The 22,900-nt window shown below is 37.7% G+C and overlaps 1 protein-coding gene across 5 annotated transcripts in view; it reads right to left on the bottom strand.

The window, feature by feature from the left end:
- The window catches only part of PPP3CB (protein phosphatase 3 catalytic subunit beta), a 51,273-nt gene that overhangs the window by 3,125 nt on the left and 25,248 nt on the right, over nucleotides 1–22,900 (bottom strand). The window contains exons 6-14 of one of the 5 annotated variants that reach the window (XR_002439876.1): nucleotides 20,737–20,876; nucleotides 20,558–20,635; nucleotides 20,369–20,463; nucleotides 18,451–18,576; nucleotides 16,464–16,541; nucleotides 11,968–12,052; nucleotides 10,978–11,075; nucleotides 2,031–2,090; nucleotides 1,399–1,472 (exon numbers count right to left, since the gene is read on the bottom strand). Coding sequence is in view for 4 of the 5 variants with exons in the window: in XM_021400361.1 (XP_021256036.1) it covers nucleotides 4,078–4,256; nucleotides 5,917–5,946; nucleotides 10,978–11,075; nucleotides 11,968–12,052; nucleotides 16,464–16,541; nucleotides 18,451–18,576; nucleotides 20,369–20,463; nucleotides 20,558–20,635; nucleotides 20,737–20,876 (909 nt within the window). In the remaining variant the exon portion in view is untranslated. Of the gene's footprint in view, nucleotides 1–1,398; nucleotides 1,473–2,030; nucleotides 2,091–2,568; nucleotides 4,257–5,916; nucleotides 5,947–10,977; nucleotides 11,076–11,967; nucleotides 12,053–16,463; nucleotides 16,542–18,450; nucleotides 18,577–20,368; nucleotides 20,464–20,557; nucleotides 20,636–20,736; nucleotides 20,877–22,900 lie in introns of those variants that run through there. The other 4 variants (XM_021400362.1, XM_021400361.1, XM_021400364.1 and 1 more) reach the window with 4 other exon arrangements.

Below are 22,900 nucleotides of genomic sequence, written 5' to 3' on the forward strand. Positions count from 1 at the left end.
ATTCAGTGAGCTTTTTGCACTTACACTTGCCTTAATTTACAGCACGTATTATTCTTTATTGTATAATAAAAGATATATCTTGTCTACTAGCACTAAGCCTTAGGTCTTTCGACCCAGACGAAACCACCTCCCCCCTTACAAACTCCTGCATAATTAGTTTCTTGAAATATCTAAACTTAACTATTGAGCTAACTGCTGATGACAAAAAAAAAGCCCCAAGCAGTGATGGGAAGCCTCTTCTAAAGCCCCAGTCACGTTCTCTGACAAGAACTCTTTTATGTCTTCCCCTCCTAATGCTGAAAAAGAAGCAAGTGCTCAGTTTAAGTCACACTGAACAGTTAAAGCACTTGGCAGAAGATGAGTGTGCCTCCCCTATTTAAGTTCTTAAATTAGTTATGATTAGCAGGTAGTTAGCATTGTGCTTAAGGCAGCAACAGAAAGGAGAAACAATTTCAAATCTAATTTTGAAGTACTGCCTTGGAAAGAAGTGGGTTATATTGTTCTTTCATTGTTCAGTAATTTGCTGTAAGCAAATGCTAACGCTACAGAACATGTGTTAATCCAAACTGAAAGTGACACAGACAATACAAATGACTGTGGCGATGGTTTCATAGGACGAAGGAAAACAGAAAGCCAGCTTTGAGTAGTACATTTGTTTTTATAGAAAGCCACGCTGCATCTGTCCCCAGCCATAAATCTAACGGAAGCGTGAAGTCCAGCAGCTAACAATGCGTTTCCTAACATGCCTAAGCAATGCTTTTAACTAGTGAATGGTGTATATAGGCCCCTCACACAAATGGCAGAGCTCTATTTTCCTTACCCCTCACACAAAACCAGCGGGAGCTGGTAGAGTCTGTTCTTATATGGCAAATCTTTCACTTGTACACACGCGCAGGAAAGCATTGCAAAACAGGAAGAGATAAAAAAATCCACCATGCAAAAACCCCTCAAGTATTTCACTTCTATTAAATACTCAGCATCATGTTTGCCATTGAACTAAATATAAGTGGACGATGTGAACTAGGCTGTCTTCCCTGCTCGACTCACCAGGTGGCAGCAAGTGTCTCGACAGCACAAAGCCCTGCTTGAAGGGGAGACGCCAAAAAACCATCCTCAAACATTTCTGTGCTTTCAGGCCCGCTTTTCAGATTCGCTAAAATGCATTCATATTTCTCAGAACAGCCAGAACACCTCCCCGGCCCCCGCCACCTCCCAGCCCTTCTCCCTGCAGACGGCAGCGCTGCAGCAGCCACAGCTCTTTGCTTTGCCGCTTGCACCCGTGGGCTGGCAGAGCTACTGCCAAGCATTTCCCCTCCTCACCAAGAACAGACTAACGACACGCAGAACCTTCCTCCCACTGAAAACCCTGGAAGTGGAAAAAAAAGCGAAACTACTTACAGTTTTCTGAGAGGCAGGACACCTTTTTTTTCCCCTTCAACAATGCAAGAATTAGAGACAGCTCCAGACTCCACCTTTCAGAAACAGCAAACAGTGAGGGATTACTTTCTAAACAGAGAAAGCTCACAGGCACAATTCTGCTGCCTGACTACTTGCTTAAGGGGTGATGGGAACGTACACTGCGTGGCAAACACAGCTGGACAATAACTCCCCAGGAATTTCCATTTACTGCACCTCTGCCTTCGTATCTGGCAAACACTGCTACCGCCAGCGCCTGTGAGGGGCTCCTCAGGGAGGCGAGCAGCGCGGCGGCAGGGCTCTGCCTGCCGGACAGGAGCCAGGTCTCTCCCATACAGCGAGGCCTTTTCTCACAGAGATTACATTTGTATTTTCTCTGCACGTACAATTCCAGCTAGTCAGAACACTAATGAGAACGAAGATCGCGGTACCAGATCATGAATTTGCGGTCTTGGGAAACGTGGTCGGTGCTTACGAGGAGGAAGGTCGCATCCCAGTACTCACCGTGTAAAACCCCAGCTGTCCTGCAGCACCACGTGGCCCTGCTCCAACACACTGCACACAGACCGCACAGCTCACCACTACCAGAGGGCTTCATAAAAAAACCAGCTTACCATTGGATCACTTGATCTTCTGCGCGCGGTCTTTGAGAACAGTCTCCGGTTACAATGCATCTGCAATAAAATAAAATCAAACATCGAAACTCCATTAGTGTCACTTTAGTTGTGCTCTCATCCCGCTCAGCAGCTTGCCCTGCTTACAGAGATCATACTCAGAACACTGCATCAAAGATCTGTGTTGACTGCCAGAACAGCCCCGTCCCACCCCCCTGAGTGCGGCCCAAGGCTCCAGCAGCGCCACGAACCCCCAGCTCAAACCCACACACGCAGGACGCAGACCCGCGAGCACTGCTCCTGCACGGCTGCACTAACCAGCAATGGGGACTGGCAGACAGAAAATGCTCAGATATTTACTACGTGAGAAATAACGTTAAAAAAAATTAAACAGTATTTACGTTAAATGGATTCTCTGCAAGCTAAATCTCACCTCGTAGGCTATTCCTTCAACAGCTCAGACTTGGAAGAGTATTTCTAAGCAATTTTCAGGGTCAGATCAGACCTCAGTATGCCAAATAAAACCAATACACAATGATAGGAGCCGCAGCCCATGCACAAAATTTATTGTGTGCTACCGTTTATAAAATACTTGAATAGTTCAGAACATGCATAAAATTTCCAACTCAGACGGGGTATGTACAGATCGTACTTCATGGCAAACGAAAAAAAGGAGATGAACTCTAGTGACATAAGTTTCAAGTTGTGTTCCAGAGGATGAGAAGGACACGTAGCAAATGTCAAAATATTAACAAAGTACAGTGGCAATCAGTACAGTCCATTATTTGTGAACAAATTAGCACAGGGCTTCAATTTTTATTTTAACCAAGCAGTCCTGTAGATATCAAAATACATGCAGTCTCGAGTTTACACTTTCACTAATGCCTTAGCAGTTGAACAGAGCAATTGATTACGCGCTGCTTCGCCTAGAACAAAACCTATGTCCGATACAGTTTCAGTTTCCTTTACAGCTTAAAAAATAATGACAAGCTTGCAGCTATTCAGCCCAGTGATTACTAGCTACTTATGCAACCGCAGTACTCACGATAAACTAAAAGTACCCATAACATCTACGTAACCTATAGATGTACAGCATAGGTCTATATATTAAGTATTTGCAAAATGAAAACATGCATACACAAAATACAATGCCAAGCTTTACAGACTTGATATGAATCAAAATTTACTTAAACAATGTACAAAGTTCAATTAAAAGTACCTTAAAATTAACACTCCCATATTTTTCTTACTTTTAAAATTAGTATATATAATTTTTTTTTTTTTAAAGTTCAAGGTGGGGAAGAGTCTTGAAAAAGCTGGGCAAAAATGTTTCTAAATTAAATATTTTTTAAAATCTGTGTTCAAGTAATAAACATTCCTACATAGAAATCTTCCGATAAGCTGTAACTAAAAAATACAGTGAATACAATATAGAATTAGCAACATCTAAGGAGTAAACCTGAGGTCAGCTTCTTACAGAATGACCAACTGAGATTTTTTTTTTTTTGGCATTTTTCTCTATTTAAAATACAGTTTTTGCAGCCTCAGAAATTTTAAGACCATTCTAATCTATCGTTTTAAAGACATTTCATGAAACCGATGTCCATTAATAAATAGTTAGCTCTTAGGGTCGTATTTGAAAGTCTGATTTAAAAAACAAACGAACAAACAAGCTACCTCTACCGAAAGAAAAATCCCATTTGTAAACGTAAAGTGTTGACAACAACAAGCATGAGACGCTAGTCTAGGGGTGCTTTAGTGAGAACAGCCCGCTTCCTTCCTCGGAGCTCATCTGCAGACGCAGCAGGCGCGGCGGACTGAAGACACGATGGGCGCTCCCAGGAGGTCAGTGACCGCGTGAAGAGAGGGGCTGTTGTCTCAAAGCACGACGCCGTTCTTCAGCAGGGTCAGGTAGATGGCGTTCCACCTCCTGAGAAGCAGTCACCTCGCTGACCCCCCCGGCTATTTCGTCTGTCGTCACATCAAAAAGCAGTAATCTAGGAATTCTCAGGCAAGACATAAGTGAGTAAACCAGAAGTTGACGTGGTCACTGTGCATTGTTGTTGCCAGTCCCATTGTTTCCATTGGCATTTGTTGTGTTTATAGTATTAATACCATCTTGCTGAAGAGCATCTTTTCTTGGTGGCATTCTCTCATTGATCCTATCCAAACCTTTTGCTTCTTCAAAACTGCAGATTTTATGTTGCGGAGAGAATCCTCGTATTGCTTAACAAAATGCAAATTTGATATGTCAGTAATGGAAAAAGAAGTTGAAAGCATATACTTTTTCTAATAAACGACGATTAAAAACAGGTAGGAAATCAGCCGAGTAAATGTATGGCTCTGTATCTGTACTAGCAAAAGCTTCTCTAAGCTGCTCTCCTGATACGCGCAACAGCTATCCTGACCTGAGCTTACAACAGAAAGAACAGAGTATGGCAAATATTCGGCAAGGAGGAATCAAGGTGCTTAAGCCCACTTGATTGCTTCTGCGCGTCCCTGGGGTGGCCGGCTCTGAACACCCTTTGCTCCCGCTGCCCAGCTCATCTTAACATCCCTGTGTCGCAGGGGGACGCCAGTAAGATGTAAGCAGCACAGCAAGTGCAGCGGAGGCAAAGCAGCAAAGGGTCACAAAAGTAATCCGAGTTTTACATCCTGCGTACGCGCTGATGGCCTGATCCTGCAGTTTTCATGCAGGCAAAACTGCAGGATATGGGTCACGTTCTGTGCTAATCACGTGGATGATGGAAATGGACACGACCACAGTCACTGGGTTAGCACTGCGTTTAACAATGGTGTCATTTAAATACATGCGTATTTAAAATGTGCATAGAAAACAGGTATTATTTTTCTACTGATTATTTTAATGAATGAGGTCTGTAGTTGACTTTAAACCACATAGTAAGACTGAGTCCTTTGGGACGAAATAATTCTGTGGAGACATGAGCACAGCTTTCACTCACAACAACGGAACATCTTACATGTGTGTGAGAGAACAGAATACGGCCCTTGTTTATAGTTTTGGAGATCTGGCTTCCTTAATTAAAAAACAAACAATAGTTATTAATTAGCGCTTTGTGACCAAATCTGGAAGCACACAAAGGCAGCTCTCCCAATTGCTATGCTGTCTGTCATTCAGTTCACTGAATATCGAGCAAGAGGAAACTAACGTATCATTGAAAAAACTTCAACAATCTGGAGTACTTGACTACCAGGTAACTGGATGGCATTCTACCCAACACAGCTAAAAAAGGGTGCACAGGCAACATCTTATTTAGCACAGAAGCACCGATAATCCATGGAATTTAATATGCCTCGTACTGGCAGGGTGGCATATATACTAAAAATAAATTTGGTCATCGAATTATGTACAAAATCCACAGGAAAAAAAACAAACATTACATTTGTGTGTCTTGCATTATCAGACGTGTTACGGAAATTGAAAAAAATATATGTTCAAAGCCATTAAAAATAGATTTTATGAGAAAAGGCATGCATAAATAACCCTCCTTCCACATGTAACCAGCCCCCCCCAAACAAAATCTTGCAGTAGAATGCAGAAAAAAAAACACTAAACACTATCATCATAAGGACTTCAAGACAACACCACGTATCACAACATGCTATTATACAAAAACCTACTGCGTATTTTGTAAAAATAAACAAAAAGACCAAAAAAAAAAAAAACCCCAAGAATATCCCTAAAATATTAAAGATAATCATCATCCTGAAGCCAGAAATGAATGTTACATGTAAAAGGGATGAATCAATACAGTTGATTCATCTCTGCTTGTGCAAGTTGAAAGTAAAACACACCCACACAGTACTTTTGAATTCCCTCCCAGACACCACAGATCTCTGCCAATGGCAAAGACTCTGATCATACCTTTTTCAGCCTCAATTGCCTCTACAGTGGCTGTACAGAAGTGAGCAGATGCATGCAAAATGAATGAGAAAGATGAAGAGTGTAATATCGCACAGCAGAAAAGGCAATGATCAATTTAATATAGAATGCTACGCCAGATTAGATTAAAATTATTTAAAATTATAATTAAGGTTCTGGGGGTTGTTTTTAAGCTTAAGTGAAACCTCTCCTACATTTTAACGATTACAATTTATCAACTCAAAGTATACCAAGAGAAACACTGATTACTAGAACTTCATTTACATTTTAAACTGTACACTTCTATGAGATTATTTCTTTTTCTTTAAAGAAAGCAACATAAAATTTCAACTAATGTTAAAGTTGTGATATGGTTAAAAAGAAAATCTATTTGAGATTAATTTTCTGAAGATTAAAATGTATTAGTGAGCTTCATTAAATTACCAAGCAGGATGCTCTAACGTAACACTACCAATGTTCTGATAATAAGAAAATACTTTTCTTTTTATGGTTAACTTCCTGAAGTTAAACTTATACTGCAATTTCTCACCATATTTTACACTTATATCTCTGGGAGCTGAACTGTGAAATTTAAACTGTAAAAGACAAATCTAGCAAGCCGTATTTACAAAGTCTCATAAATTGCTTAGTTGAGCCGACAACAAAGCCTAGAGCAGGAAGAGGTCTGGCTGTAACATAGTCTTGGTGGATGACTTCATGTGAACATGAAGAAAAATCGAGCTTACTGGTTTCACTCTGCAGTAAGTAACCATGACTAATGCTGTAATTTCTGAGGTGTGAGATTTTTTTTTAGTTTATTGTTCTAGATCTAAAAGTCAAAGCTATAATGTAAGGTTATGAGGATAATCAAAATAACCTTCCACTTGGGCAGACCAGTCAAACAGACCACTTGTAACTAAGACCTAAACTGTAGCTAAGTTTCAATGTTGCTAACAACTTTTTACCTCCCCTTCTATCTGCCGTGCCTCTAATCCCCTAATTTAATAAATTCTAACTGAAAATAGTACCTAGCAGTAAACCTACTTGCGTAGTATATCTTACTAGATACAGATGAACAACAATGGATATCAAGCACTAGGCAAGTAGGTTTACCTGTATTAAAGTGAATGCTAGGAAAACTAGAAATTTAGGAAAAGATAGTGTTAGAACAGAATTCGACCAAGTGAATTAAGTTTAGCACTCCTCATTTCCTGGCCAACATAAACCAGACACAGCAGATGTATCAGCTGCCTACACTCTGCCTTAACGTTACATAAAACCTTCATTTCCACTGAGATGCTCTTCAAAAAAAAAAAAGTTGCTTGAATTCCTACTAAAATACTGTGGAATACATAAGAATAATGCAGCATTTTAACTTTTACATACTGCACATTCTGAGTTATGAAAATAATAACCCTACACAAATCTAAAGGGGCAAAGGCAATCCCAGAATTATATCAAAAATCCACTTGAATGGATGGCAATTTATGTTTACATTAGGGAAAATAAACTTTCTCAATTTGTAAAAACAAATTAGTTTAAGATTTGGTTTAGAGTGTCACTGAATACACGATAGAATCAATTTGCCATATAAATACAAAACTACGTAAGAAAAAACACCTCTTTCCACCATTTCCTGTTACCTGTGAAGTCTTTGTTTTCAATCTTTTCCTGAAAAGATCACGAATACTGATTTATCTCTGTAAATTATGTAGCTTGGTCATAAATACAGATTTGAAAATTTACTCCTAATTCATTCTACTCGTGCTACTTTAGTTCCAGAAGTATCTTGGAATACACAACGCGCTTAAGAAAAAGGTAACTTTCACCTTGACACAAAAGAACAAACTGACTGGAAAATGCAAGCATTTGAAAAAACACACTGTAATGACTCAATTTGGAAAATAATTTTGTTGGATTCTCTTTTGCAGGTACCTCTACATTAAAACCTTCATAAACCCTGATTAGCCTAGACTAAACGTTGTATTATATTAACATATTTGATAAACTGGAACTCTTTGTTCTGAGAATTCTCACCTTCACAGTAAATTTTAAGTGGCAAAGTTGAAGGAAATCAACGGCATTTCCATCCTCGTTTCCAACCTTCCCCCTGCTTTACTTAGGGGACAGATCTGACACAAAACCCTTGCCAATATATTAAAAGAATTTAGAGATGTACAAGGGCTATCATTTCTCAAGGTCTATTTTTATCCTAGAACATTAAAGCTAAATGGAAATAATCTTTGGTTCTTTTTCAAAAAATATATCTGTACATTTATGGAAAAAAAAATAATATACAGACTTTTTCCATAGGATGTAGTTCTGCATTAATTTTTCAAAATTGCCTTTTAAAAATTGATTTGTCTTTGTTTAACCCTGTCACTATACTTCGAATTTCTAGTTTACCCTCAGACTCATCTGTTTTGCGGTAAGAATCTGCTCAACCATTTCCCACAAAGCAGCTGAATTAGACTGACTACCACTTCTGTGCCCCGCTCAGCATCGTGTCAGTGCCTCCAGCCTCCACTCCTATGGGAACGGCCTGTATCTTATGAAGCACAGAAGGTGTGGCTGAACAGATGCTTCCAACAGTAGCAGTATCTGCTAAGATTTGAGAGGAATGTAGACACATACTCCAATTCCTTATAACTTTCACAGCTTTTTACAAATGTATTGGTAAACAGCCCGCTTAGATCTTAGCGAATTTTTTCGTGAATAAAATAGGATAAGCAAAAGTAGTACAGCAATGGATATTATTTGTTTTCTCAAATCTAGAGATTTGAGATAGTGATTGATAGTCTACTGATCAACGCAGTGCAATATATTTCAAAAAGTAATTAAAAATCTGTAGTAGGGAATCCTACTATCAGCGACCGTATTTTTGCCAAGAATATGAATTCACTGATGTGACGGTTACAGTAAAGTATCCATTAGTGAAGCTTTATTTTATTTTTGATTTACTTCTAGTTTTGCAACTGAGCGTAACAAATTTGAAAAGTTCTTTTTGAAAACTGAGTGAAATCCTTATCTGCAAAAATGAAGTTATTGCAACTTAAGGAGAACTAACGGTCATCAGGAGCTCTTCAGAACAATCAGCCTGATTGAACAAATGACGTATATTAATGTAATGCATCGAGGAATATTGCCATCAGAAATTCTAGTCAAGAAAAAAAAAAACGAACACCCACAAAAATCCAAAATGCATTTTGCATACTTTCCAAACATCCCACATTTTCAGTAATGCTAGAAAGCCGTATGCTTTATGTTAAAAAAATTTTCTAGTCAGTTTGATCCTCTCTAATACTCGCAATGCAACATGGTTATAAATCTGTTAAATGAGTGAGAGGAGTACAAACTCATTTTTTTAAGCATAATAAAGTATCTTATTAAACAATGAAAATTAAAACTAGAACATATGCTTTTGGAATAGTTGGATGGATTAGGAAACGTACACCACTTCTTGTTATAGACATTCACAAAACAATCACATACATACACTGGACATATAAATTTACTTGTAGACATTATATGTCCACTGAGAAATGACTTAAAATGAGACATTCATGTTTCAAAGCCATAGAAGAACAGCTTTGATTGTTTAATAGTAAATGTAGTGAAAGGGTTTAAAAAAACAGCAACAACAACAAAAAAACCTAAGTAGAAAATTTAAAAATATTCAAATAAACAGCCTAAATCACAAAACAAGAAAAGCAGCTACTCTTGCAAAACAGATTGTGTAAAAATGTTATTCAGTTAATCAATATATCACAATCCTTCAATAGCTGTAAAATTCAGTGGTCAAACACAACTGTTTTATATTTTCTATTAAATCTTGAGAATGGCAATTAAAAAGTCTGAATATCTTATGTCGAGCGCTGCTGATATGAAGTCCAGTTTCAGATGGATGTGTTTTAGTTATCCACCACTGTGAACAAACCTGGACTTCATTCTTGTAATGCCATTTGGTACAATCTCATAGCATTCTCTCTAAGCCTAGTTAATCATTTATGGGCCTTGTGAAAAATATGATCCAGTGATTCAACAAAGTAAAAAAAAAAAAAAAAAAGAGAAGAAAAACTTTTACAAAATATTCAATGAGCCAGATTACAGGTGTATTTTGTATAGAGTTCTTTTTATTTTCATGCAAAAAAATATATGCACACTTAGTAACACCCTTTTATTTTGATTTATTTACAAGTTTTAAATTCAATCCCTTTATTCTCAACTGATTTTATAACAATTACTGAATAATTTTCAAGTACATTATTGTTCAAAATGCACAGACAATGTGCAGCAGCAAATGCAGCAAACCTCAAAAACAAGGTGCTACAACATTGCTTCTACATCAAGAGACAGACAAGTGTCTGGGATAGTGGTTTAATTTTAACACTTATACAGACATACATCTATACCTAGAGAGAGACAGACAGATCTAAGAAAGCAGCTACATCTGCAGAGGAAGGAAACAGCATGTTACAAGGACAATTCAGGGAGGTCAATTATACATAGAACATTTGACAAACAACATAGAGAACAAACTTTGGCATTAATTACCAGGGTACAAAACGTAGCACATTTCAATCTATCAGTGGAGTGTAAAATGGAACTCTGCAGCCTGTAGTTGTTTGTTAAGATTGATATCAGTGAGAATTTGACACTGTCAATGAAAATACTAACAGATATATAGTAAAGTCATTTTCATGGAAAGCAGACAAGGATGCAAAATTACATTGCAACTTTTGTATCTGCTACGACCAAATATCTTAACACCAGATCTATAAGGTCACCCCATCTGCACCGCCTGAAAAATTGTAAACTGAGGATGCTCAAAGCCTGAAAAACGTGGTCGGACACTGCTGAACTCATTTGCTTTTAGTTTTATACCCTGGTTAAGTATCCATTTCACATTGCCTGATTAACACATAACATTCCGCCTGTATCAGCCGCTAAGACAAGAACTGAAAAGCATAAGAAATTCCCTGCATGCATTATGTGTAGTGTTAGCGAAAGAGTGAGATGTGCCCCAGTCCATCTGAGGCACAGCAAGTTGCATAACATCATTACCACTTTGCAGGGTCTGTCGTCCTCCAGCCAACACTCCACTAGGTAACATTCCAGTGGGAGTCAAACCCTTGAGTGTCAGCACACTTTCACTCTCCTCCCTAGTGTAAGAAAAAACAGTAATGAAAATGTAAGCATCTGCTCATGAAAACTGGTATTAAAGTAAAATAAAGGATGCTGTGCTTTATGCATGTCAAGACTAATGCAAATTCAAATGCAATCAACTCGAAAGGGGAAAATATTTCACATGCAGGCTTATTAGCTCTGAACGTAGCACTGAGTGCTTCACGAGGTACTGAATGTAACTCAGTGCCATAAAACAATCCACAATTTCACTGAAAGCATCTGTACTCCAGGAGATACCAATTTCAAAAAATCAACCCTGTCTGAATATTTATGGTCTGTGGAGATATATATACACACTATGGGTGTACTATAACAGACTAATATACTGTAAGCATACTATATTTTGAGTAAATACAATCTCTATCTAGCCTGGTACAAGAAAATGGGATTTTAAAGAAGCTGAAATCAATCAAACAGAACAGTCCAAAACAAAAAAAAAAAAGCAAACAAAACAAGTCTTCAGCTTTCTGCTACGTCAGACATTTTCCCAGCCAGCCCGGACCTTCTCTTTCACACTTCTGATTTCAGTATCTCTATTTTGGTATTGTCCTTCCAACACTTGTAGTTAATCCACAGAATCATTACAGTTGGAAAAGATCTCTAAGATCATCTAGTCCAAGCATCCACCTGCCGCCAATATTGCCCACTAAACCAAATGGCTGGACATGTCTCAAAAATAACTTAAAAAATATTATTTAACCAAAAATACCAACATCAATGGGGTGCATTGATATGCAAAATGAGATTCTGATGCGCAATGACCTCCCTGAAAAAATGCCTACCATCTATCAAACTGGAACAGACATGTGTTTTCCTAACATATATAGATGAAGAGGGGTTTTAGGAAAGCAGAAACAACTCAAATACCTGAGAACAGAGAAGACTCTTGCCATCTTGCCAATTGCACGAATTTTGTTCCTGATTATTTCTTTCCGTGCGGCAGCTGTACCTACTTTCAATGGAATAAGAGAGAGTCTCAAGCTCGTTGGTATTTACAAAGCTGCCATTTTTGAGTGCATCAAATTCAACACTAGTACTTAAGTTCAGTACTCTCCCCAGGAGGTCAGTACCCAAGACTTAGGGACACAATATTACAAAATTCTGGCTTCAGAATACCACCAAAACCGTAACCACCTCTGTGTCCACAAAACACACGCAGAAAAGTTTACGATGCTCACAATGATTTGTTCAAGCTGGCAAGCATCTAAATTAGCATCGTTACAGTGTAGTAACTATCATAATTCCTTTGCTGACGTATTATAGAACCGTAGAATCCTTAAGAGTTGGAAGGGACCTTTAAAGGTCCACCCAGTCCAACTCCCCTGCAACGAACAGGGACATGCACCGCTCGATCAGGTTGCCCGGGGCGGGATCCAGCCTGGCCTTGAAAGTCTCCAGGGACGGGGCATCAACCACATCTCTGGGCACCCTGTTCCAGTGCCTCACCACCCTCACTGCAAAAGACTTTTTCCTTCTATCCAATGTAAATCTATCCTTTTTAAGCTTGAAACCATTTCCCCTTGTTCTATCACCACAGACCCTGCTAAAGAGTCTGTCCCCTTCTTTCCTGTAGCTCCCCCTTAGATATTGAAAGGCTAGAAATCACTTCCTGACATCTCTGTATATCAAAACGTAGGTATGTAACTTGATACAAAAGTAAAAGATATTGTAAAGCCACAAAAAAAAGATAATTTCTAATTCTTGCACAGATGACTGAGAGAAAACAGATGTTGATTTGCTTGATTTTATGTCAACTCCCCAAAACATACACCTGCACCCACTAAAAACTGAACTAAAATGCCGAACAACTGCAGCATGACCTCCCTTACCAATATAGTTCTATGTCACCTTCGGTTTGCATCATTTGCAGAAATTGCTAATACCAAAGGCATGGAATAAATATTGCATACTCCACGGAGCAGAGAAACACCATTTGTGACAGATAAAAGTGAAGGCAAAACTCTGAAAGAGGCTTTGGATTCAAATGAGAGCTACCTTTGCCTGTACGGATATAAAAACAGAAGTACCTTTCTTCAACAACAATTTTTTTGTTCAATCGTGAAAAGGCCAAAGTCATCCTCCTTTCCTTTTGAGGACAGCCAAGGTCCCCTAAAAAGTATAGGCAGATGTGGGGACATCAAAACAGCACAACTGTCAGATTTTTCAGACCGCCACTGCAAGAACACAAGGCTTTCTGTCACACAAGAGTGGATGGACTTCCCATCCCAAGCACCAAACAAATTAAAATACAAGAGAAAAAAGGCAGGAAGAGACCTCTGTGTGAACACAATGAAAGAACTCTGGGGTATGACAATTATCTGTCAACCACCTGAAACTGAATGAAGAAAAGAAACCCACAAACAAACAAGTAAAGCATTTTTAGACAAAGGAACAACTCTGATGAAATACAGACACCGAAATAGAAAAAGGTGGTGGCCCAAGAAAAAAAAAATAAGGGAAAGGCTGAAAATTTTGATTTTTACTGGAAATAATTTATCTGAATTTTTAATATACGAGATGTTTTTACTTTCTCTCTCTGAACACTATCAAATAAAAGTTTGAGATCTGGAACGAGAAGAGAGGTCTTTCAGAGTTTTTGAAAAAGGTGGAGCTAAATAAGAGTCCACACATTTTCCATGCAGGTCACTCAGTTTTCCTCCTGCCTTCACCTGCTCCTTGAAGGCCAATGCTGCAGGGCTGTAATGCACAGGCTGAGCCAATTACAGGTGCTGCTGGTGCCCATATCTCAACTCTGGCAGGTCACTATGCCATTAAAGGAGAAATGCTGGTTTAGGGTATTGTTTTTAAATGATCTTTCGCTGCCCAGGACTTTCAGAGGGAACACAGGCAAGTCAAAAGGCCAAACATATTACTCCAGAGAGCAACACTGCACTGATGTAGCCACTGAATCCTGGTTCATCCAGAGAAAAAAACAGCAAAGTAACATCTGCCTGCAGGAGAACGTCTTGATTACACCCTAAATTAGAGGGGATATGACAGAACTCTCCCACTGCCCATTCCTAATGCCTCCTTCACAAGAAATGAGTTCTGAAATGCTCATACTATTAGGCTCCAAAGAATTCATATAAACGTTGCAAGTAACCCTATAACTTAATGCACTTCCAAATATGAGAAATATTCTTTGAAGCGGCAGATATACAGAGAGCAAATGGACTATAACGTAAGTAACAGCCAGAAGAATTTTCCTGCACAGAAATATCCACCCTGGGATTTCTGAAGAGTGGGTGACAGACTCTGAATTTAAATTAGTAGATGACTTCTTAAATTTTGCATCAAGCCATCTTCAAAATTGCACATACAATCAAAAGTATCTTTTTGACATCTCAGTTGAAGGAAACTAAAGTGCTATACAAGCCAGGTTCTGGGACACTATAAACACATTCCATGCACAATCTCAGAAAATGCTCACAATGAAATTTTAAAAAAAGCACGACAGACGACTGAATGCTCCCTACACATGCAGGGCCAAAGATAAAATTTTAGAAATAGGTAGAAGAATGAAATTCTACAGAAAAAGGGAATGGAAGAAAGGAGGAAAGATTCATGCACAGAAAGACAGATGTCTTGGAATATGACTTCTGATTAACAAAATACACAAACCTTTATAAATGTCCCATTAAAACAGGTAACAGAATAAAATGCTGTATGCCTCTCAACAAACATATATTTTCTGCATTAGTACTTGTACCGGCAGGTTCTATGAAGTCATATTTCAAAACATTCCTACTCTGTCTGATCTGTACCTTTTTTATTGCCATACATGAGTCGCTCTTCAGATGGAGAGTCCAGAAAAAAAGGAAGTGAATGATGAAGAAAAAGATGAGTGAGACAAATAAAATAAAGGTACTTAACCTGGCAGTGGTAATAAAGAAGGAATGGAGAAGAAATGTGAAAAGAAGAGAGCGGAAAATTGCAACACTTAAAAAGGCATTATTTGAATAAGAAGCGGAATTGTTGAGTATACGTTAAAACTTGATGATAAACAAGTGAAAACTTGAAAGTCAACAGTTAAAAAAAAATATTCACACAGAAAGATAAAGCGTAGACAGTACCTAGGCGGCATTAAGAGATATGCATCAAGCAAAGCAATTGTTAAAGGAGACATAAGAATAAAATAAATCAAATTCTGAAACTGCAACTACTGCACTAAGGACAGGGCATATGCAACCAAATGATGAGCGCGCTTTGGCCGGACAACCTAAATCCTAGCATAGCAGAACACCATCAAACCTTATCCTGCAAGTGCTTGGTGTAATTGTTTTATCTTCAGTTCAGTAGGATTACGTGCATGAGAAACACAAATTCACTGTTTGCAGGATCACATCTGAGACCATTTCTAATTTTCCATGTTTCTAACAACAGTCTAAATGGCAACGAAGTTCAAGTGGCTCATAATCAGTGCATTCCAACATAAAACACACAGCTGCTTTAGCACAACACAAATCTGCTACTGAATTTTAACACAGTAACTGTCAAACATTAAGAATTGGATGACGTCACTAACATCTTATAAATTCTTTTTAGTGTTTCTCAAAGGCTGCTGAAATGTTCATCCCTACCCCGCACCATCAAACAATCCAACAAATAATTCTGTTATCGGATAAAATGAAGGAAGTCTGAAAAACTTTCAGATCTGACATAAAGCACTACTGTAGGAAAAAAAAGGATGATGTGCTAAGTCTTAGTGTTACATGCCTCTTCATCACCATTTTAACGTTGCTTCTGTATCATCACATTACAAACAGCTCCTCAACAATCCACTGCAGTTTATAAGACATTATTTATTACGTAAATCAGTGTTATATAATGTACACAAAGTTCACTAACTTTTGTGCTTCAAACTCAAACACCAAGATTTAAACTTTTATTTCATACTTCACGTATAGTACTTTGCCATAAGAAATACTACATCTGACTTTTGACTGTATCAACTCTTCCCCAAAGAGCAGACATAAAGAAATTAAAGAGTTTAAAACTGTTTATAATAAAGAGATTATTAATGCACTATTTAGATGTGTATTAATCTTATACATCAGACAATGTTCTTCTGCAAAGTAAGTGTAGTATGCTTCAAATATAAAACGCCAACAAATTCCGAAAATTTTTTGAGAAGTTTCAGCTTTAAATACGTCATACATGATTTTTTGCAAAAGATACAACTACTCCTTCTTGACTGCAAACATGAAAATAAAATTCCCTTCCCTCCTCCAAAATACTCATTATCTAAGGAAAAATTTGAGGCCAATTTCCTTCAACTTTCAGGTAATAAATTACACCACTAAGTTAATTACTATTTTAGAAGTTATTTCCATGAAAAAAAAGGATCTAATATTAAACCCTACCGTCAAATTGATCTTCTCCCTCTGTCATCAGTTCATCATCAGAACAAATGCTCAAAACATTCACCAACATTTCTGTTACTGTATGTGAAAAAAAAAAATCTTAATTAATTGCCCGAAGAATTTAAAATATTTCCAAGCACACAAGTTGTAACTAGTCACCAGCAACTGTAGTGAATGAGCTTCCCCCAATATAAACTCTTTTCTGCAATCTGGTCTCTTAAATGTGTGCTGTCATAGAATTAAAAAAGCTCATAGAAATAAGCAGTCAAAAACCACACCACTATTAAAGACACGGCACGGCTTTCTTTCCTATCTCACACAAAGTTATTTTAGGTAAGAATTATCTTCTTGTACATTAGTATTTTTTACATCACAGTAAGTCTTTATTTCAATTTCATTTTATGCAAACTTTACTGATATGTGAAAATATCTGGACTGCTCAAATTCAGGTGTAAGAGGAGAAAACTATTCCATTCCTGGCACCTGCAGGCACCTAGCAGAAGCACTGAAGCAGAAAAATATGATGATATAAACATGATGTTAAAGACTTGTCTTTTCAAACTCCCCTTTAACACTGACGTAGAGGACGCTCAAACTTTTCTCATTTTTCTGTCTCTAGGAATCTCATTGTTCTATCACACAGTCTTTCACATATATATCAGACTTTTCTTTAAAACGGCCAAGTTTCTTCCACCTCCTGAAGGGCTTAGAAACCAGAATTCCAGAAGTTCAATCAGATGTTTAAAAACCTCATAGTTTCCTGCCTACTTTTGTTCATGACTAATTCATACAATCCCTGCCTTATCTGCTATGCTATTCTTCTCTGTTCTTGGTCAAGAGTTACTCTCTACTTACTGAAGTAAAATGAATAACTCTAACTTAATAGCGTAGACCAAACAATATTGACACTGCGTCCTTCACTGAAAGTTAAGTATGCACATATCCAAAGGAAAAGACAAATTACAAGGTCCATTACTTCAGCAGTCTTAGGCATGCAGTCTCATTATCAGCATTGTGCAAAAGTAAAATAAACAACATGAATATTTTTAATAGCAAAAGGTTATTTAATGCATCATCAGGTGAGAGAAGGAGAAACAAAAATCTCCTTCTAAATGTCAAGCCTCTTGCTTTAAAAACAATAAAAAATTGTTGAACAGACTCTCTAAAGACAACAGAAGCAAATCTAGAATCCTGGGTCTGTATGACAGTAAATATATAATATCTAGAGTATTTTTCAAAGAAATGTAGAGAGCTTTGCAGATCTCCATTATGAAAAGAGCAGTTCCTGTCATGGAAGCATTTAAAATAGATCCCAATAGCCTCTAACATCATTGCTTACTAACTGGAGACTACTTGGAGTTCTATTATCCTAGATTTAGAGTTATTAACTCTAGAGGGGAAAAAAGAGGACCTGTGCTAAATTATCTTTTACAAGAAAAAATATAGCTGAAATAAGTTATTTTAATGAAGGTCAACCTGTTATAACTATCTAATAAAGTTAAAATTTTACAGGAACATCTCAACATAGTTTACATCTATAACGATACAAGATTCTTAACTATATGTGACCTAGCCTTTTGTAGAATAAGAACAGTTTTCCTGTCGACTTTATTTGATGCTCAAGAGTAATTGTTAACAATGCAGGTAGATATAACCTTAGTGGAAATTATAGTTTCTATTAAGACCTTTGCTTTAATAGACCCAGTTTAACTATCTTCACCAAAACAGGTGAAGAAAACGACCAGAACCGTGGAGCAAGTTGTACATGACATACCTTCACATGCCAGACAAAACCAGACAAAATCAGTCCAACAACATCACCAAATCTTCTTTCTAATCAAGCATCCAAGCATTCCACCCAGTAAAGACAGATGCAGATATACATTTTCACAAAAATAATGAATGTAATTAATAAACAAAACCAAAAAAACCTTCCTGACAACAGAGAAATAGGAAAGAAATTTATTGGTGTGTAACTTTCACCTACCCTTTTCTCCAACAAATGGCAAGGACCATGTAAAAACGTCCATAAAATTTGGTAGCCAGTAAGGATGAGGAGAACAATTGAATTGACGAATATTCATCACATTGTTTTCGTATTTTAAAACAGCAGCTAAAATAAAATTCAGACATTTTGGAAAGAACGTTTAAAACTTAGGAAGTACTACAAATGTAAAGTCACAGGTTTGTTTTAGTTCTATTTTATATTACAGACAAAATAATCCCAGGGATAACTCTATTTGCTTTCTTTTGCAGTATTTAAATGATAGATTTCTAACGGAGAATTTTGGATTGTATTGTATTGCAAATATTGCAGTTTAAGGCACGATTACATGTCAGTTTATGCCTGTACTATCCTATTAAAAGTCCATAACAAACAATGGTTTCAAAAGTTCCTGAAAGTCAGGTGTCATTTCAGCAACTTTAACAAAATCCAAACTCAGAACAGCAGCGTATCCAGATTCAGGTTCTACTCTTGCCATGTGTCTTCCCAGGCTATAAGCCTGCATTCAGAGTCCCCGTTGTAGAGTGTAATAAAACCACTGAAATCCAGAAAATCAGAGAGAAGAGGAAACACAGAGAAAACAGCAAAGAAACAGAAGCACTCTAAAGCCTCAACTGCACTTTCCCTACTTAAATTTGCATTACACTGGGAATAGTTGATGGGAAAAAGGATTCTTAAAAATATCCACAGAGATGGTGGACAAACCAAAAAGCCAGCTAAAGAGACTGCTACTTCTCCTTTCCTTTACTCCTTTACTTTTGATACAAGTAAGAGCAACTCATCTTTCTCTCTATACAGTTAATCACCCTATGTAAATGGTATGAGTTGGGTAGGTGAGGGTTTTTCAGAGGCAGATGGGAGAAAATTCCACGTATTGAATAGGCAAGAGGTGTTGGATTCAAATTAATGCTATTTGTGCTGGAAAGCATCCAGGCAGATTTTTAATATCTCCAGATAAGGGGACTCAACAACCTCTCTGAGCAGACTGTGCCAGTGCTCTGTCACCCTCAAAGTAAAGAAGTTTTTCTTCATTTTCAGATGGAACTTCCTGTGTTCCAGTTTGTGCCCACTGCCCCTTGTCCTGTCACCGGGCACCACCAAAAAAGACGGGCCCCACCCACGTGACACCTTCCCTTTAGGTATTTATAAGCACTGATAAGACTCCCTCTCAGTCTTCTCTTTTCCAGGCTGAACAGCCCCAGGTCTCAGCCTTCCCTCATCAGGGAGATGCTCAAGGCTGTCATCATCTTTGTGGGCCTCCACTGGACTCTCACTAGAAGTTGTATTTTTTGAACTGAGGAGCCCAGAATTGGACACAGTACTCCAGATGTGGCCTCACCAGGGCTGAGAAGAGAGGGAGAACATTCCTTGACCTGCTGGCCACACTTGTTTTAATCACTCTAAAATAACACTGGCCTTCTTAGCCACAAGGGCACACTGGCGGCTCATGGTTAAACTGCCGTCCACCAGGACACATAGGTCCTTCTCTGCAGAGCTCCTTTCCAGCAGGTCCGCCCCCTACCCATACTGATCCAGGTGGTTATTCCTCCCGAAATGCAGTACCCTACACTTGCCCTTGTTGAACCACATTAGGTTCCTCTCCACCCAACTCTCCACCCTGTCCAGGTTTCGCTGAAGGCAGCACAGCCTTCTGGTGTGTTAGTCACTTCTTGCGGCTCAGCATCATCAACAAACTTGCTGAGGGTGCACTCTATCCCTTCATCCAGACCACTGATGAGTATGTCACATGTGCTTCTTTGCCACATAACTTTTATTCAGGATTTTTTGGTCCTTTATTAACTGGCAGAAAATGTTTTATATTAGATCGCTTATTTAGTAAGACATTTTAACAGCACTTTTTTATTTTATGATTGCATAGTTATTAATTACAAGTTCTTACCTTTATTATTGTAGACATCCAGGTAATTAGGTGCTGAAAAAATTGTTATTAATGATGGAAACCCTGTAGTTTGACTTTTCCTGTACATTCTATAACTGTAAAACCAAACAGATTATTTTACATCTTACAGCAATAAGCAATTATCTTTCATTTTACATTGTGATTTATTTCTTGAAGGGACATACTTACCCTGCATCTTGTGCTTCATGTGCTCTAATGATTGACAACAAATTATTATTTTGCAAAAATTCACAAACTGCTGGATAGCTGTGAAGTGAAAACGATAACGGTGAGCAAAATAAATCCTCTAATAATATGCAGGAAGACTTAATAATTAAAATATTAAGCAGATTCTAGCATACTCTCACCTATAAAAGTATGAGCATCCTCTGACTGTGTTGTGACTGAAGTGCTCTGGTGAACTTTCATTTCCAAAATCTTCTGAAGGATCTGACCACAGTAAGTCACACATTGGTCCAAATGCTGGAGGTTCTTTGAATCTATCTAACTGTTTGAGAAAAAAGTAAGAGCACAGAGATTCTCTGAACATTCAATCAGTAAGTTTTACACATTTTTTAGGCTACATATCCATCAATACCAAGCATTTACAGAATAAAATCCAACCATATCAAAGATAAATAGGTTTTGTATATTTTTTCTCTCCTCGTCATGAAATAAAGCAGAGGCATGCCAAAAGAACCAAACCTGTTAAGAGCAATAAGGTTTATTAGTTGTAAGAAGAAGTGAGATAAATCCAGTCTGATGGATATGTGTAATATAAAGTCAAGTCACACGCAAGGAACAAGATGGTCCTTTTTCATGCACATGCTGTATCTACCAATCTGGAGACACTACCAGGAATTAGCCAGGAAGAGAAACAGTACAGAAAACAGGAATGATAAAAGAAAAGCATGAATAATTAGCACTGACTATAACAAACTAAATACATCATCCAAAAAAAATCCAAACCCCAAACCAAATCCCTGAAACAGTCATCTCCATAATGGCTCATTCAACAACGAAGAGATGACTAGCTCAGCCATCCTGGTCTTCTCTCATATAGGCTCTATTTCTCAACTATAGCCCTGGTGTAATGGGCCATATGCATTTTGGGAGAGTCTTTTTTGTTTGCTTTTCTTTTTTTTTCTAGCTGCTTCTTAAAAGATTTCCACTTAGAAACACCTGCTTTAGCAGCCTATAACATTGCTGGTAATCACAGTGAAAAAGGCCAGTGATAAGGACAGTATAATTTGTTAACATAAAAAGAAAATACCGTTTAAGTAATAACATTCAAAGAATCTTTGATGTCCCAGAAATGAAATCAGTTTTCCCAGATTCAATGTAAAATTTATTTGATCTTTATGTAGCTGGAGTTTGTTCACAAGATGATTTTATCCAAGAAATGTAGGAACGGTTCTTTGATGGACAGTGCATTTATCTCACTTTACCTCCCATACCAAAGAAGATGACTTTGATGGTACTAGAGAACACTTAACTCTTCATGACAGGTTCGAAGGGAGGTTTGGTGAGCACCTGGTGAATTTGAGTCTAACGGTCCATAGGAATCCATTCAAATATGGAACCAGCAGTAGTGCCAAGCTCTCTCATGCCCTGGAAAATCAGAGCTCCCGAGGCTGCCACCTGTAACATAAGTGGAAAGGTCCAGATCTTTACAAACTCCTGCCAGATAATGGCAAGGCAGGTATTAACTGAAGTTGTTGTTGGAATTTATTCAATATTAAAAATCCAGTGGTTTAACATTTCCCACACTGGATGATAAACCCGGCATTGAATATTCCTTCGAGATTGAAGAAATCAGTCCATCAACATCTGCAAGTACCTGAATTTCTGTAGATTAAACCATCAAGTTTCTAAACCTCCAGCAATAAATTTGGGTCTAGAAAGTAACAGATGCATTCAAATAAGGAAGTTTCATTGTTTCTTGATTGATGTTTCCTGCAACATAGAAGGCTGAAAGTCTAGAAAGCATTTCTAAGAAATTTTCTTGAGTTAGTCTTCAAGGATTTTGCTAATGACTTTGGCCAAATGGATAGAGGAAGACATTATACATGAATAGTTTTTGCTGCTGCAAGCAACGCAATTCTTCCAAGCTTGTTTCTTGTAGCATTTGGAACAATAACATAGACATCTCTTGAAGTAAGGAAGTCAGCTTTTAAAAAAATTAATATACTTACATGCACATCAAATCAGAGTATCCTTCACTAGACAGTCTACCAAGTGGCATATTTCTCAAGACATTTCAAAATTTAAGGAAATGTCACTTCTACTCAACTCAGATCGCATATATCAAATCAGCAAAACTATTTTAAGGGCTTCTCTAAGTGGTGACAGCAATAAAATTAATAAAGGACAAATCAACTCAAAACAAGTGTTAATGAATAATCATTTCCGAGTACGTTGTGACCATGACAAAGGAGAATCTCAATACAAACTAGGTTAATATATTTCTAAGAAAGATTAAAGTAACTGAGAACTGAGACAATGTTTTCAAGAATAAGAATCACTATGCCT

This window comes from Numida meleagris, chromosome 5 (genome assembly GCF_002078875.1).
Source record: "Numida meleagris isolate 19003 breed g44 Domestic line chromosome 5, NumMel1.0, whole genome shotgun sequence".
Taxonomy (NCBI): Eukaryota; Metazoa; Chordata; class Aves; order Galliformes; family Numididae; genus Numida; species Numida meleagris.